The 14,875-nt window shown below is 42.5% G+C and overlaps 1 protein-coding gene across 3 annotated transcripts in view; it reads right to left on the bottom strand.

The window, feature by feature from the left end:
* The window catches only part of PATJ (PATJ crumbs cell polarity complex component), a 309,336-nt gene that overhangs the window by 229,287 nt on the left and 65,174 nt on the right, over positions 1 to 14,875 (bottom strand). For all 3 annotated transcript variants that reach the window (XM_044749519.2, XM_044749521.2, XM_014854688.3), the window contains exon 17: positions 14,585 to 14,716. In XM_044749519.2, the coding sequence (XP_044605454.2) occupies positions 14,585 to 14,716 (132 nt within the window). The remainder of the gene's footprint in view (positions 1 to 14,584; positions 14,717 to 14,875) is intronic.

Genomic DNA, 14,875 nt, shown 5'->3' with positions numbered 1-14,875 from the left:
CTCTCCACTTAAGCTGCCACCGCCTCACCTCAGCTTCTCATCATTTCTCGTCTGTATTACAGTCTCCCAATAGGTCTACCTGTATCCAATCTTGCCCTTTTTTCTACAGAGATAAAATAAGGATCTTTAAAAATAAAAAAGTGATGGCGATTCCTTCAGGATAAAGTCCTCACTGCTTGTGGAGAAACTCCTTCAGATCTGCACACCGTCTTGCTCTTCCCGCCTCCCCATGGGGACCCCTGCCCACCCCCCTTACCCCACAGCACAGAACTGCCGATTCGGGGACTGTGAGCCGCTCTGGCCTGCTTTGGGACGGCCCACAAACATCCATCTGCCCAGCAGGCCTTCCCCACTCCTGCCCCTTATCGACAGCCTTGCCGGCATTCCTGAGCTTCCCTAGAGAAGCTGTCCCTGACTCCCGGAAGAAGACTCAGGCACTCCCTGCTCTGTGACATCCACACAGCTTTGTCCTGACATACTGTCCTCACTGTCCTGAACTCCGGGGACAAGTCGGGGCCCCTGCAGACGTGTGCACAGCACCCTGGAGGTGTTTACTTACTCGCTGTATTTCCAGGGCCCACGACCATGCCCGCCACACAGCAGGGACTGAACAGCAGTGGAAACAGTGAAAGGCTGCATGTCTGGTCTCTCTCCTCCCCGGGCTCTGAGGACACCAGGCAAAGGCCACGTCCCGTCATCTGGGAACAACTGCTACCACCACCTCGATCCTCCAGGCACACGCCCAAATCTCACTCTTAGGAACCCATTTAACCCTCACACCGATGTGAAGGAGGCACCACTACTATCCCCACCTTCCTGCTAAGAAAACCAAGGTGGAGGGAGACTCAGTAACTTAGCCAAGCACACAGCTGACACACGGCAGGATGAGAACTTGAACCAGCAGGTTAAGTTCCGGGTTCATGCTCTCAGCCACCAAGCGAGGCGGCTCCTCTACCTCCAGGTGAGTATTTGCTAAGTGACGAATGTTGAAAGAAGGCGTGAACTGTTGGAAGTTATCATTGTTTCCTTGCCAAAGGGCTTAAAACTGAGCCCCTTAAACATCACACCCTTGGCCACTGGAGGCTTCTGTTTTGGGACCCAGCTGACGGAAAGGAAGAGAGCACAGAACGTGCGGCGTGCCTGCACGTACAGGTAGAACACGCATCTGTTCACCAAACTTTACGTTTACTTTCTCAGGAACTCACTCATTGGCGAGCTAAGAACCCTTTTACATGAACAGATGCAAACACGTGACAATCGTTATGCCCAAATGGAAGGGGTTTGAGGTTTCTGAAGTGTCTGTAAAATATATTAAATGTATATTTGCGCACATTCCCCCAGGGCAGAGAGACAAGAGCTCACACAAACTGCAGCTGGTGCAGGGTGCCACCTGGGCGGGAGGGGCTGCACGGAGACGTGGGCTCCATCAGAGACAGACTCAGCGAGGAGACACGGCAGCTCCAGCCACGAGGCTGCCCAGGACCGAGACTGCAGACATAAGGGCGGGGCTCAGCGGGAAGGCACGGAGCAGAACGGTACACAAAGAGCAGACAGAGAAACGGCAAACACGAAGAGTGGTCACCCTTAACACAATGGCCAATGCACGGGGGAGGTGTTCTTGAAAATAAGAGGAACATGAGACATACGACACGAGCTGTGCTGACATTCATCATGTGTATGCTCCACAGTCACTCCAACAAAGGAAACGAAACTGAGGTGTGACAATGACTCACCTACATGGACTCAAAATAAAGAATAACTTTCGGGTTCTTTTTTAAAAAATCTATTCTGTATCCAAAACGAACTTAAAAACCTTAAGTAATGTAACAACAATTTAGAGACCAGAGTGGGATGGCAAAGAGATAGACCACGGTTTATTTTAGGTAAAAATTCATGTACAAATTACTTTGCCTTTTGATAATTTTGACACTTATTGTCAACTGAGTATATTAATACATAAAACTGGTCTTCAATAAGTCAAGAAAGGAAACAGGGTTAATTCATATGGTGTCCATTCTATGTCACCAAAGTTCTGTGCCATTGCATAGCTCACCACAACACGCCTGCTCTCCTGCATCAAGAGAGTCCTTCACCAAAGGGAAACGATCCCAAGGAATGACTAGAAAAACAAGCTCAGATAACCAGGAAACAGAAAGTGCTCTACAAATGAACACATCTCCAGCCAATGAACTCAGCGTTGGGGTGCACGTCACTACAGAATTAGGTTACTGAGCTTCATTCCACAAATATTCATTCATTAATGTGAGGAAGTATGTTTCAAAGATAATTGTAAAGGATCTTGTACTTTAATGTCTGGATAACGAGGCAGTAGCTACATTACATTTGGTGAGAGAATTGCTCCACTCAACAGTGGTCAATGGAGAGAAAACTAGGAAAGCAGCAGGAGCCAAATGTTCAGGCGTTGAAAAGCACACCCTTAAATGTGGCATCATTCTTTGAACTAAAAGCTATTGAGTTAAAATCTAAATAAATTAATAGTTAAGTAAATTTTCGAGACAAGATCTCAAGGAAGTCACAAGAATGAAGACTACAGAAAGAAACCATTAAATTTAAAAGACAGCTGGGCACAAGGAACTGGGGAGAGAGAAAGGCAAAGGAAAGGTTCTTTCACACACACACACACACACACACACACACACACAGCCACATCCTAAGGAAGAAACAGCAATCCGCGCAAGCTCTGAGGTACAGCTGCATTGAATTAAAATTTCCATTGTTAGCAAAGTCAGTCAAGAAATAGGAATCCAGAGATTTTTTTTAAAGGAGAAATTATACATAGGAGAGAGACAAGGAAGACAGCTATTCAGCCCACTGGTGGCGGGGCGGGTGTGGACGGGAAGTCAAGCTCCTGTTCTGAGCGCAGCCTGGGCCAGCCCGGCCATGCAAAGGTGCACACGTCCACCACGTCTCTGAGTCGGTTTCCTCAGTCGTAAGACGAGAACATTGGACACACGACAGTTACGATCTGTTCCCCCAACTCCAACATCCCATAACTAGATTTGACAGAGGATCCTGAGTCAAATTTGTTATTAATTTCTACCAAAACATCCACAAAACCACTATAAAAAGTAGGGAATGATGGAGGTTGATTCAAAACACGCACCCACAAGGAAGAAGATGTACACTGTGGCCACAAAGATGGTGTAATTTCAGTTCGTGATCTCTTTTAAAGAACTCATAAAAAGGCCACTGACCACACAAGGTCTAACTTCCTCACAACTTTACACCAAAACAAAACAAAGAACAAATATACGTATGTGCCCTTTTTTATAAGATGAATCTTAAAACAACCTTTTTTTTCCTTTGCCATTTTTAGATAGCAACAAAAGTCACGTCAGCAACTATCAGTTGAATTAAAATCACTAGAAGAGTTCTGGTTTAAGACAGTCGGATGTAATTAATTATATTATAAGAGCTGCTTCTGATCTGACCAACGAGCTAAGCATTTACTTTTAGGAAAGAGAAATAAATGTATTTACGGTGAATGCAAGGCAATAACTAAATGATCCTCATGAATAATGAGCAAGCTATCTTATCAGAATCTAACCCCATTTTTAACTATTTTATAATACAGCCAAGGACTACACTAACCATACCAATTACCACAACACCATCATGTTCAAAGTACCCACAAAATACACTCAATGCACTCAAGACAGATTAAACTGATATGGCTCCTGGCTCCTTGTATCTTATGACTTCCTAAATACTATTAGGCATTAGGAATAGATTTTTCCACCCATCACACATGGAACTAAGCAGTCTCTGAGCAGCAGAGTCAGTAAGGCAGTTAAAAGTGCAGTGGGAGAGAAGTGGTCAGAGAAATTGGCTAGAAGAGCAAAATCTATTCTAAAGAGGAAAAAATACACGAGCTTGTGCATCATTTTATTCTGTATAGCTTAGCACTTTAAAAATCTATTTTAGGGGCCCGGACCCGTGGCTGAGTGGTTAAGTTCACGTGCTCTGCTTCAGTGGCCCAGAGTTTCACCGGTTCAGATCCTGGGGTGGACATGGCACTGTCCCACACAGCACAACTAGAAGGATCCACAACTAAAACATACAACTATGTACTGGGGGGATTTGGGGGAGAAAAAGCAAGAAAAAAAATTTTTTTTGAAATCTATTATAAGCACCTGACTTAAAATGTTTCAAGCAGGAGCCCACGGAAATCACTCCTTGAAGACAACTGCTTCCTCTGATACTCTTCTGGTCTCCTATTAGGTACTTTCCTTGGATATTAAATATGCATCTTAGATGTTTCTTCTCTTGAAAAATTTGTCGTGCTGTAATTGTTTACATGTTTACCACTCACTCCTGGCCCGGGACTTTTGCTGGTTGTAAGGAAAACAAACCAACCACACAACTGCCTGTTATCTAAAAGCCCCATCATCTGGCTGCAGTGGCTGGGATTCCAGCAGGCAGGGAGCAGTGCCCAAGGACGAAGTTACAGCCTCCGTTACAATTACATTAGTGGAAATGTGAATATGCTTAACATTACTGAATTATACACTTAAAAATGGTTAAGATGGGGGCCAGCCTAGTGGTGTAGTGGTTAAGTTTGGGCGCTCTGCTTTGGCAGCCTGGGGTTCACGAGTTTGCATCCCAGGCACAGACCTAGCACTGCTCATCAAGCCACGCTGTGGCAGCAGCCCACATACAATAGAGGAAGACTGGCACAGATGTCAGCTCAGGGCCAATCTTCCCCACACACACACAAATTTTTAAAAAATGGTTAAGATGGTAAATTTTATGTTATGTGTATTTCACCCTCCATTTTCTTCCTTTCTTTTTTTTGGTGAGGAAGATTGTCCCTGAGCTAACATCTGTGCCAATCTTCCTCTACTTTTTGTACATGGGATGCCACCACAACATGGCTTGATGAGTGGTGTGTAGGTCCCTGGCCAGGACTAGAACCTGCAAACCCCAGGCCACTGAAGCAGAGCATGTGAACTTAACCACTATGCCACTGGGCCAGCCCCCCCAAATTTTTTAAGTTGAAAATGAGCTTATTAAATAAGAAATACGCCAATATCTTCCAGGAAAAAAAAAAATTATATTAGTTAAAAGTTATTATGATGCAGGGAAAGTACAGACACACAAAACTTTTAAAAGCCCTTTTAACATTAGTTTTAGAATTTATTTTAATTTTCCAACTCTCAACCTAAACACTTAGAAATACTAGCTGAGTGATATTGTTCAAGTTGTTTGATCTGTGAGACCCGGGTTTCCCACTTGTGCATGAAAATAACAGCAGCACAGGTTTCACAGCCATTAGAAGGTTTAAGTAAGGCACACAAAGTGCTCACCAGCCCGCAGTAATTACTTCGTAAGTGCCGCTACTGTTCCTGTTATCACGAAGATGATGATGGAGAGGAAGTTCCAGGATAAACGGGTTTCAGGAGTCAACAATTACGCTCTCATCTATGCCTTCGAAATTCAGCTTAGCATGTGTGACTTAGCTATGAGTTGCTAACCACTCAGATGGGAAGCTTCCACGTTAACACACGAAAATAAAAGGTTGACCCTACACTCCAGATCCGCAGGCCCTGCCCAGGAAGAGAGGCTGGGAACAGCACGGAGTCCCGCGGCCTCGTTCTCCTGTCGGGCAGCACTGAAAGACAGGACCCCTCTCCAGGCTGAGGGGGTCTCTGACGACCGGTGCCAGCCACATCAAGGACACGGTCTTTAGACAAGATTCCACGATTTTGTTTGAATCTTTGAAAGGGCAACCAGCTCTCTGTGATGTTCAGCACACAACGTGCAGAACAAACTCCGCCGAACTGGAAACCACACAGGAAAAGGCCAAGGGGTCCCGCCGGGACAGCTCAGGCGGAACACGCAGTTTCTCCTCGCTGCAGTGGAAAAGCCATTAGTCTGGACAGAGCGCTGTCCAGGCGGGACGAGCAGGGCGAGGGGCCATCGGGCGTCAGCAGTAACCTGAACAAATCTTCTGGAACTGCAGTAAGTGTGTCTCTCTGGAAAGACAATTGGAAATTTCTACCATCTTTCTCTTGAGCCACAGTATGAAGAATCGGTGTTGCTCCTGGTCCAAAGACGGTTTGGCCACCAGACCACAGACTGAGGAGCCAGCTCCACTGCCTGAGAACTGGGTGATCTCGAGCCAATTCCTTAACCTGTGTCATCAGTCTCCTCACTCATAAAACGAGGACGATTCCAGGCCCACCTCAGGGGGCTGTGGAGATGATGAATCAGTTTACATATACACACAGAAAGCCTCTCCCCGTGCCCGACGCAGAGTATGCAGTGTATAACTACCGGCTCCTATTGCCATGTGAAATGGTGGTCATGTTTTCCAAATAAATATTAGAATACAAAGTTTCTCAAAGGATTTTCATTAAGAGGAATACAATTTGAAAGTTTAGATAGAAATTAAACAGTCCACAGTTAAGAAAGAAAACAAAGACATGGAATCAGGACCAAGTTATCAATTCCAGGCCATTCCTGTCTGTCTACAAGGCCTGCACCAGTTCCCGAGAGGCCTCTCCGGATCCTAAGAAACCATCACCAGAGGCTCTTATCTTCCTTCGCCCATTGCTAAAATAGTTGACGTGTTGCAGAGAGTTGTTCTCAAGTCTGTCTCCTTTATTATATTTTAACATATGCTTATTCATCCATTCTCTCTACCTGCGATTGAATTTAACCTCCACCAGGACGTGGAGTCTGTCGCTGATTTCATTCCTTGCTGTGTTCCCAGCGTCTGAAACAGTGCCTGGCACAGGAGACGTTCAATATGCACTTGTTAAATAGAAGACCTCTGAAGGCAGCATATCGTTTCATCTTTATACCCCCAAACCAGCTCATATTAGAAACTATTTTTTTGAAGGAGAGAATGAATAACAGGTGTAGCAAGTCTGCGCTCAGATTCTATTTTTTAAAATGTTCATTATCATCATCATTTTTCAGTAACCAGTAACATTATTTTATGCCTAGAAAAGCATGGACCTTTACACACCTTTTATTTAGTCTTCACAACTTTATAATGCAAACATTATATCTATTTGAGGGATTACTGTTTTAGTAAACCAAGAATAAGAATGACTAACAAGCTTGTCCAAAGTCCCAGTAGGGTTTCACAGCCAGAACGCAAATACTGGTCCTTTCTGACGTGCAAGCCAGTGCTCTCAACCGTCCCGTGTTCACAGCAGCGTCCCAGCGGATGTAATACCTGATTAAAGGAAGGCACAGCGGGAACAGCTGACAGGGGAACCTGAGCCCTGGAAAATGCTGGTTGAGGATCAGGCAGCCGATCTCATCAGGCATCATTAACAACTTAGGCCCTTGGCCCAGAAGGAGGCAGCACCACCCCCTGGCCCTTGCTGGGGAGAACATGGCTGCTCCTATGTGCGTGAAGACGCTACAGTCCCAGTGTTTGGGTCACTGCCTGGCTCCAAACGACACCCTCAAACAGGGCAGAGCAGGCCACAGCGCAGGCCTGTCTGTGGATCTGAGTCATCGTTCGGCCACACCTTGGGAAGGGCTGACTGTCATCTCCTAGCACTGACGTCAGAACCGGGGAACTTCCAGAACACACCACAACAGAGCTGGTGACAGGACGCCAGAAGAGACAGAGAGTCTTCTGAAACCAACGCTCTTTTTTCTTTTTGAGTTACTGCTGTTTTTAATTACATGGGAGAGACAGATGCACAGCCAGACTGACACCCACTAACTTGGTGGACATCCTGAGCATTCACAGGAGAGACGTAATTACCAGATACTGCATGAATATGAGCACCTTCATGCCTCTATTTTCGCTTTCCATGGCCATTTCATAAGACTAACATTTAAGCTTGGCCATTTCTGAAACACTCGCTGAAGGTAATACAGCAGATCCGTCACTCCAGGACCTCAGCAAGGCCTTCCAGCGTGACGTGGAGACACTTGTTGGAAGGAGAGCTGGCCCAGGAGGGAGCACCGCCCCACAGATGAGCACTGCTGCCTGCCCTCCATTCTCTCCCCCATTAGACACAAAAGGGTTTTTTGCCAAATTCGTATTCCAGAGGAGCCATGAAATTCCCGCCAAGTTCAACCCCGGGCCTGACTTAAGATCTCCGAGGCCGCCTGCTGACCCATCCCTGCAGCTAGCACGAGAAGGCGAGCTTTTGATCTGCACCGTCGGGACTTTGAGCTGACGTCCACACAGCCTCTTTGATCTCTGATTAAGTGGCTTCTGGTCTCCTGATGCCTTTGGTCCTGCTGCATGGAGGTGTTCGGAAGTCAGTCACCATCCTGAGCACATTGCGAACTCCACACACCAGGAGCGAGCTCCCTTCGTTCCCCGACTTCTCAGGCTTAAAAAGCAATCTTTAAGCCTTGAGAGAGCTTCCCCAGCAGCCACAATCAATCCACTCCAGGAACACACTACTAAGAATTATTTTTCCAAGGAAGCAGCTTAAAATGATTTAAAAGATACGGAACTTTCCCATAGAGGGAGAGGCGGCAAATCCTCTGTGAAAAGAAATCTCCCGCCCAGCTGGCACTGCAGCTTACAGGCTTTGATGCTAACAAAAATAAATGTGGGCAGAAATGACGATGGGCAAAGAGCAGCCTTTATCACTTCCTGAGGTTCCGTCCAGCAGAAGCGCCCTTCGCACGCAGCTGCGTGGCCTGCTCAACAGCAAGCTCTATGCTGCATTTGCAAGAGCACGGAGACTGCCAGTAGTGGCAGACTGACTGCATTTGGCTTAGTACCAATATCTTAATCCTACATGGGCGAATCGGACTCAAAGAGTTCCTAAAAAAAACCAAGAACAAAAAGAAAACAAGCAACAGATGCTGGTGGCCATGTCATGAGACCCCTTGAGCACTGAAACGGAACTTCATGGTAACATGCAATACATTACGGGCCTTCTCTATTTTAGATTCTGGAAACAGGACAGGTTTGTATCTGACTTTTTAATGTTACTAACACCTGTACTATCATATGCCAAAGTTATGTCGATACTTAGAATTCTGTATCTCAGATTCCAGAAACTAATCAGCTGATATGAACGCAAACATATTGGGCTTTCTCGTGCGACTGAACGCTATGTACGAACAGTAGCATTCACCCAAAATCTCAAATCTTGTAGCAAAAATTAAAGTCCTTAATTTCTTCCATTTCTAAATTCTATTTTCTGATAAGATTAAATAGGAATAGACTTTTTATGCCCTCTTAGCTACCAAAGTCAACAAATTAATTACTGCCAATACAAAGTTGAAACAAAATTGATGGTTGTCTATTGCAATCACTTAATCTGTCCATATCATGGAAAACCATTAGCAAATTCATGAATTGCACACCTGCTTACACTTTATTTTCCAGGAGAATTATCTGAATAAAGAAACGACTCCACATAAGAAAGCATCAATTTTAAGTGATCTGAATAGACGCGAGTCTCACAAACAGTTATGTTCAAGAAATTTGGTAAAAATGAGCCAAAATTTAAAAGATGTCTTTTGATGAGCAATCCCACTTCTATGAATTTATCACAAGATTTAGTATCAGCTTTTTACAAAAGGGTATGGCAAGGATATCCATCACAGCCTCATCTGAAGCGCCCACCCACTGGGAGCAGGAGATGGGTCAAATAAGTTATTGTACGTGGACAATAATACACCATACAGTCATTAAAAAGAATTAGGTAGGTCTATAAACACCAAAGTGAAGGAACAGATAATTGAGAAAAACAGCAACGTGCTTAAAGTGTGTATGACCTATGCTATTTATGTGGGGGAAAAAAACAGTAAGCGATAAAACAACATTATGACATAACCATGTATGTATAAAATATCTCTGGGAAGATGGACAAGAAAAACAGGCATTTTTACTGGGAGAAGTGAGGGATCATGGTCAGAGATCAATTTACCTGTCACAGGGTACCTTTATGTACCTTTGAATTTTTATGCCACAAGTATGTATTATGTGGTTTTAAAACATTTCAAATGTGCTCAGAAATGCACATATGATATGAAAAAAGCCACACGCGTGAAATTTATAGAATCCCTTCCTACAACTTTCGAAAATCCTTTTCAGAGAGGATTCCATCTCACAGAGTTAGCAGTCAGGCCAGAATTGCACACCAAGTTTTTCCCGCAGAGACGAAGGCGTACTACTCCCAGGACTCCGCAATGCCGCCCCGTTTTATTTTCATGCTATTTGGGTTTTATATCCCACTTCTTCCATTAAGAAAAATTAATCACTGTTAATTTTTATAGGGAGGAATATTTTCACTACTCTTTTTAATGAGTCATCATTTCCTTTGGTCTTTCAGCAAATTTCAGAGCATTCTCAGCAGTGTTTACACACCCACCCCCTTCAGTGGCTGTGCTATCGCACTTTCTATTTTTCTCTCTCACAGGGTCTGAGATCAACCCAAAGTCTTTCAAAAGTATCTGCTTTGGCAAAAATTGAGTCCATCCATATCAGGAGGGGAGAGAAACGAGGAAGGAGACGTGGGAGGAGGGTTATTGGTTAATAAATTCTACCTTCTAAATCACTGAAATTCAAAAGTACCAAGGATGGCAATCTCATGGCTAATGTTCAAAAATTGGCTAAAGTCAAACATTTCCAGTGAATTATAATCATGAGGGGTTATTCAAAGTTCAACATAAATCAAAACACCAGAAAATATCCACTTGCCATGTTTAATTTATAAGGTCAACTGAAGGTAAAATCTACATGGTTCTAAATTTATTTCAAGCTTTTTGGCAGAAATTGAAAATTACAGACTCTCAGACTACCCAGTAACTGCTTCATCACTGAACATTAACCCACAAAAAATTACCTGCACTAATTTAGGATTCTTAAATTTGTAATTATTTTCTTTTAAAGCAATAAACACTAGCTCTTACACAATGCATATGAACCCACTATGTTAATTTTTAATACCTACTAAACTTCCATATAAGCATTAAAAATGAGAATACTATGTAGCAGCTTGTCTCTAAGAAACGAAATTTTTTTGCAAGCTGGAAAAACAGGAGGATCTGCCGTAATAAATTTCTTACAGGGATGCTCTGTAATAAAATGCACATGGAGGGCTGGCCCCTTGGCCGAGTGGTTAAGTGCCCGCGCTCCGCTGCAGGCGGCCCAATGTTTCGTTGGTTCAAATCCTGGGTGCGGACACGGCACTGCTTATCAAACCACGCTGAGGCAGCGTCCCCCATGCCACAACTAGAAGGACCCACAATGAAGAATATACAACTATGTACCAGGGGGCTTTGGGGAGAAAAAGGAAAAAAATAAAATCTTTAAAAAAAAAAAAATTTAGACTTCACTAAACAAAGGCATCTACTTATTAATTTTCCTAATCTAACTATATAGTTAAAAATTGATAGAGTACAAACATATTGTGGTATGGCTCCATCTTCGAGGATATCAAAACTTTCTGTGCTTATTTTCTAAACTGGATGATTAATAATAATACTCACTTTTCCACAATAATGCAACATTTCCTCTGTCTTTACACATTCATTTCCTTAATCCACAACAATCCTTTGAGTTAGACACTATTATCCCCACTTTATAGATGAGGAAATTGCATAAGCACCAATGAAACAGATGTTGTATATAATTTTGTCAGGCTCCTAAGGAAGTTCTTACTATTCTAGAGAAAAACCAGTTAGCAAGAAGAGTGGTTAACTGAAATTAATATTCGAAAGGAAATTTTCAATCTCTTCAATACTCCTAATGCCAGTCCTTTACAACCTGGAAGCTCTCCACTCCACTGAAACTTTCTCCCTGTGGTAAGACGTTTCCACGGCTCTTCTGATTGGATCCCGGGGGCGGGGATCTGCACTGGCCCTCTGCAGCCACCCAATAAATTCATACAGGATGCATCAGATACAATAATAACCAGGGAGCTGGCCTTTCCCGGCTTTTGCTAAACCTTCACCTGGCCTTGTGAAAAACGTTTTGAACTTTAGAATTTATTACCTAATTAGAACAGGGAACGGTATAGCCAATTAATTAACTTGCCAAAACCAAATTTTAAATTGTGTTTACGTATCATCTAAATGTCACAGAGGATAACAGTTCTACCTATCACTGACAAATGGTGAAAACGTGCTGTATATAACTACACGTGTACTTAAGGTGGACGAAAGAACAACATTCAGTCTAAGACTGAATGTTTTTTCTTCTAAGGTTCAGCTACAGAAGTAAATAAGCTGAGCCCTTTAATGTGAGTCAAAGTAGCATTTAGAAAATGAAGCATTTTTCTATCAGGTCTCTGAGAAGCACAAAAGGAATATCTAACACTTGTTTTGCAGCAAAATTACTTTATATAATTTGCACAGAAATAAACGTCAGTATGTGTAATGATGGTGAGGAAGACGAGAGGGGGGAAAACCCTAGAATTTTATACATAAAAATAAAATTCCAAAAAACTAAAGGTATGTTACAATGCAAACCTGTTGGAATGCAGTGAAGAAAAAACCATCCACATTCAGAACTGACTGTATATTTTCTTAAAAAGTGTAAAGTCAGTGCTGATAGAGGAATTTTTCCGTTAACTAGAGATTCAACTGTTAAGGATGACAGACTTTTTCTTTCCTTCTTTTACTGAAGTTGGTTTAGTTTTGTTTTTAATTTCTGAAGCTCGTCTCTGCTCCGACACGTGCAACAGTCAAAAATAACACTTGCAGGTGATGCCATTACGGAGGCAGGAGTGAGCCTCACGACATCTTCACTACAGAAGAACACAAACATCCAGAGGCACTGGATATCTAGGTCCACAACCGAAAGGTGTTTCCTAAACTAACTCCACCTATCAAAATGGGTAACAAAAACTCCCAGTGCTCATTTAGTCCCAGTTAATTTTGCCCAACCTAAACTTTATTCAATCACTGTGTGAATATTTATTAGTCACCTGCCCTGTGTGAGCTGACAGGGCTACAGTGGGGAGGAGAAAATGAGATCAGACCTGCCATTTGTTTCCTATGCCCTAATATTAACCAATAGATAAACTTCCAGAATCTTACAGTATGGATATTTCTTGACAAAAACATTTCCCAAAATACGCATTATTTGGAATCAAAAACTCATAATTCAATAATATTCCAAAGAGAAATTCTAATAACAGAGTGTACTGGCACAGAAATATGCCAGCAAAAACAAAATAGGTATAATCTATTTCAGTAATCTTAAATCACACTGCCAAAATATGGAACTGAATGTTCTTACATAATGCTCAAAGTACTTTTCTTTTAATCTGTTCCCAACTGCTTTATTATATTAAAAAAAAAGAATTGATTTTTATATCACTTGGCATTTTATGTGTTTTGATAGAGTACATTTTGCTTTATTAAACCACAATGTGTTTAGGCAGCACTAACGTATTAAAATATGCATCTTAAAAGTGAAGAGATTTCTTGCCAACAGTTTTAATTCCCCATGATAATCAGAAGGTCTAGAAATATTATAAACCAGTAAACTGGTATAAACATAGATGTCGTATTGTGAACATTCACATCCCCCCCAAATGTATCAGTAACTTTACCCTAGTTATAACTGGGGTACATATAAATACATAAACATTATGTGTTCTATATTAAATATAAATATAAACGTAATTTCACCGTGATCATTTCTACTTAATTAAACTCACTGAGATTAATAGGTAAGCAACACGGTAACAACCTTCGCGTGAAGGGAAGGGGCGCAGTGAGAACAGAGAGCGACTGCTGACACGTGCGGGGTTTCTTTCTGGGGTAATGAAAATGCTCTCAAATTAGATGGTGGTGATGGTCGCACAACTCTGTACTAAAAACAACTGAACTGTACACTTTAAATGGGTGAATTTTACGGTATGTGAAATATATCTCAATAAAGCTGGAGAAAAAGACCCTCCATATAAAAAAACGCATCAAAAAATCGTGCCATTCACAACAACATGGATGGACCTTGAGGGAGTTATGTTAAGTCAAAGAAGCCAGATAGAGAAAGACAATCTCTGTATGACTCCTCTCATATGTGGAAGATAGACAAACACGTGGACAAAGAGAACAGATTAGTGGTTACCAGGAGGAATGGGGGATGGGGGTGGGCACAAAGGGTGAGGGGTGCACCTTCAACACAACTGACAGACAATAATGTACAACTGAAATTTCACAAGATTGGAGACTATCATAACCTCAATAAAAAATAAAATAGAAAAAAAAAGATCTATTGGAAAAACAGTCCTCTGGCTTTCGCGAAGCCACAGTTGAAGATGGTGCTACTGGCTTACCCACTGTTTGTACAAAGAATCTCCTGGTAAATTTTCGCTTGCTTGAGATTTTAGCAGAATAAATACGTTTGTCTCTTCAAAAAAAAAAAAAAAAGTCATCAAGTCCCAGTCTCCAAAAGCACCCAGGGGCATGAACTGCTGCCTCCCTACTGCCCCGTCATTACATCATCCACCACTGATTCACTAAGGGAGCCAGCAGTTGTGAAGGTAACAGTGGAAACCACAGCCCCATCTTTGGACAGTGGTGTACACATCGAACCATTGCGCTTTGCCTAAATCAACATAACTTGAATATAAACTAATTGCTCCAAAAAACTCTATTTAGGTTCTTATACCTGGTAATCCAAAATGCTGAATCCCAAGCCTCTGTGGTCTTTCACTAGTTCAACAATCTTGACTTCAGGAGACCACAGTGCTAACTCCCCATCATCATCTTCTTCAGGATTGACGTCTATGCTGTGGTCAGCCTGAAAGAACAAAGAACATAAATGCTTCGAAACACTGTCCTTTCAGTTCTGGAAAGAAATAGCATATCAGAGATCTCATAGCTTCTTCTCACACTGGGGATTCTCTTTGGCATGCATAGTTTTTCTTTTTAATCTTTTTAAAAGGGGCATGCACCGGGG

This window comes from Equus asinus, chromosome 16 (genome assembly GCF_041296235.1).
Source record: "Equus asinus isolate D_3611 breed Donkey chromosome 16, EquAss-T2T_v2, whole genome shotgun sequence".
NCBI lineage: Eukaryota > Metazoa > Chordata > Mammalia > Perissodactyla > Equidae > Equus > Equus asinus.
Note: the sequence above shows the minus strand (reverse complement) of the source record. Positions and strands in the feature narration are given on the sequence as shown.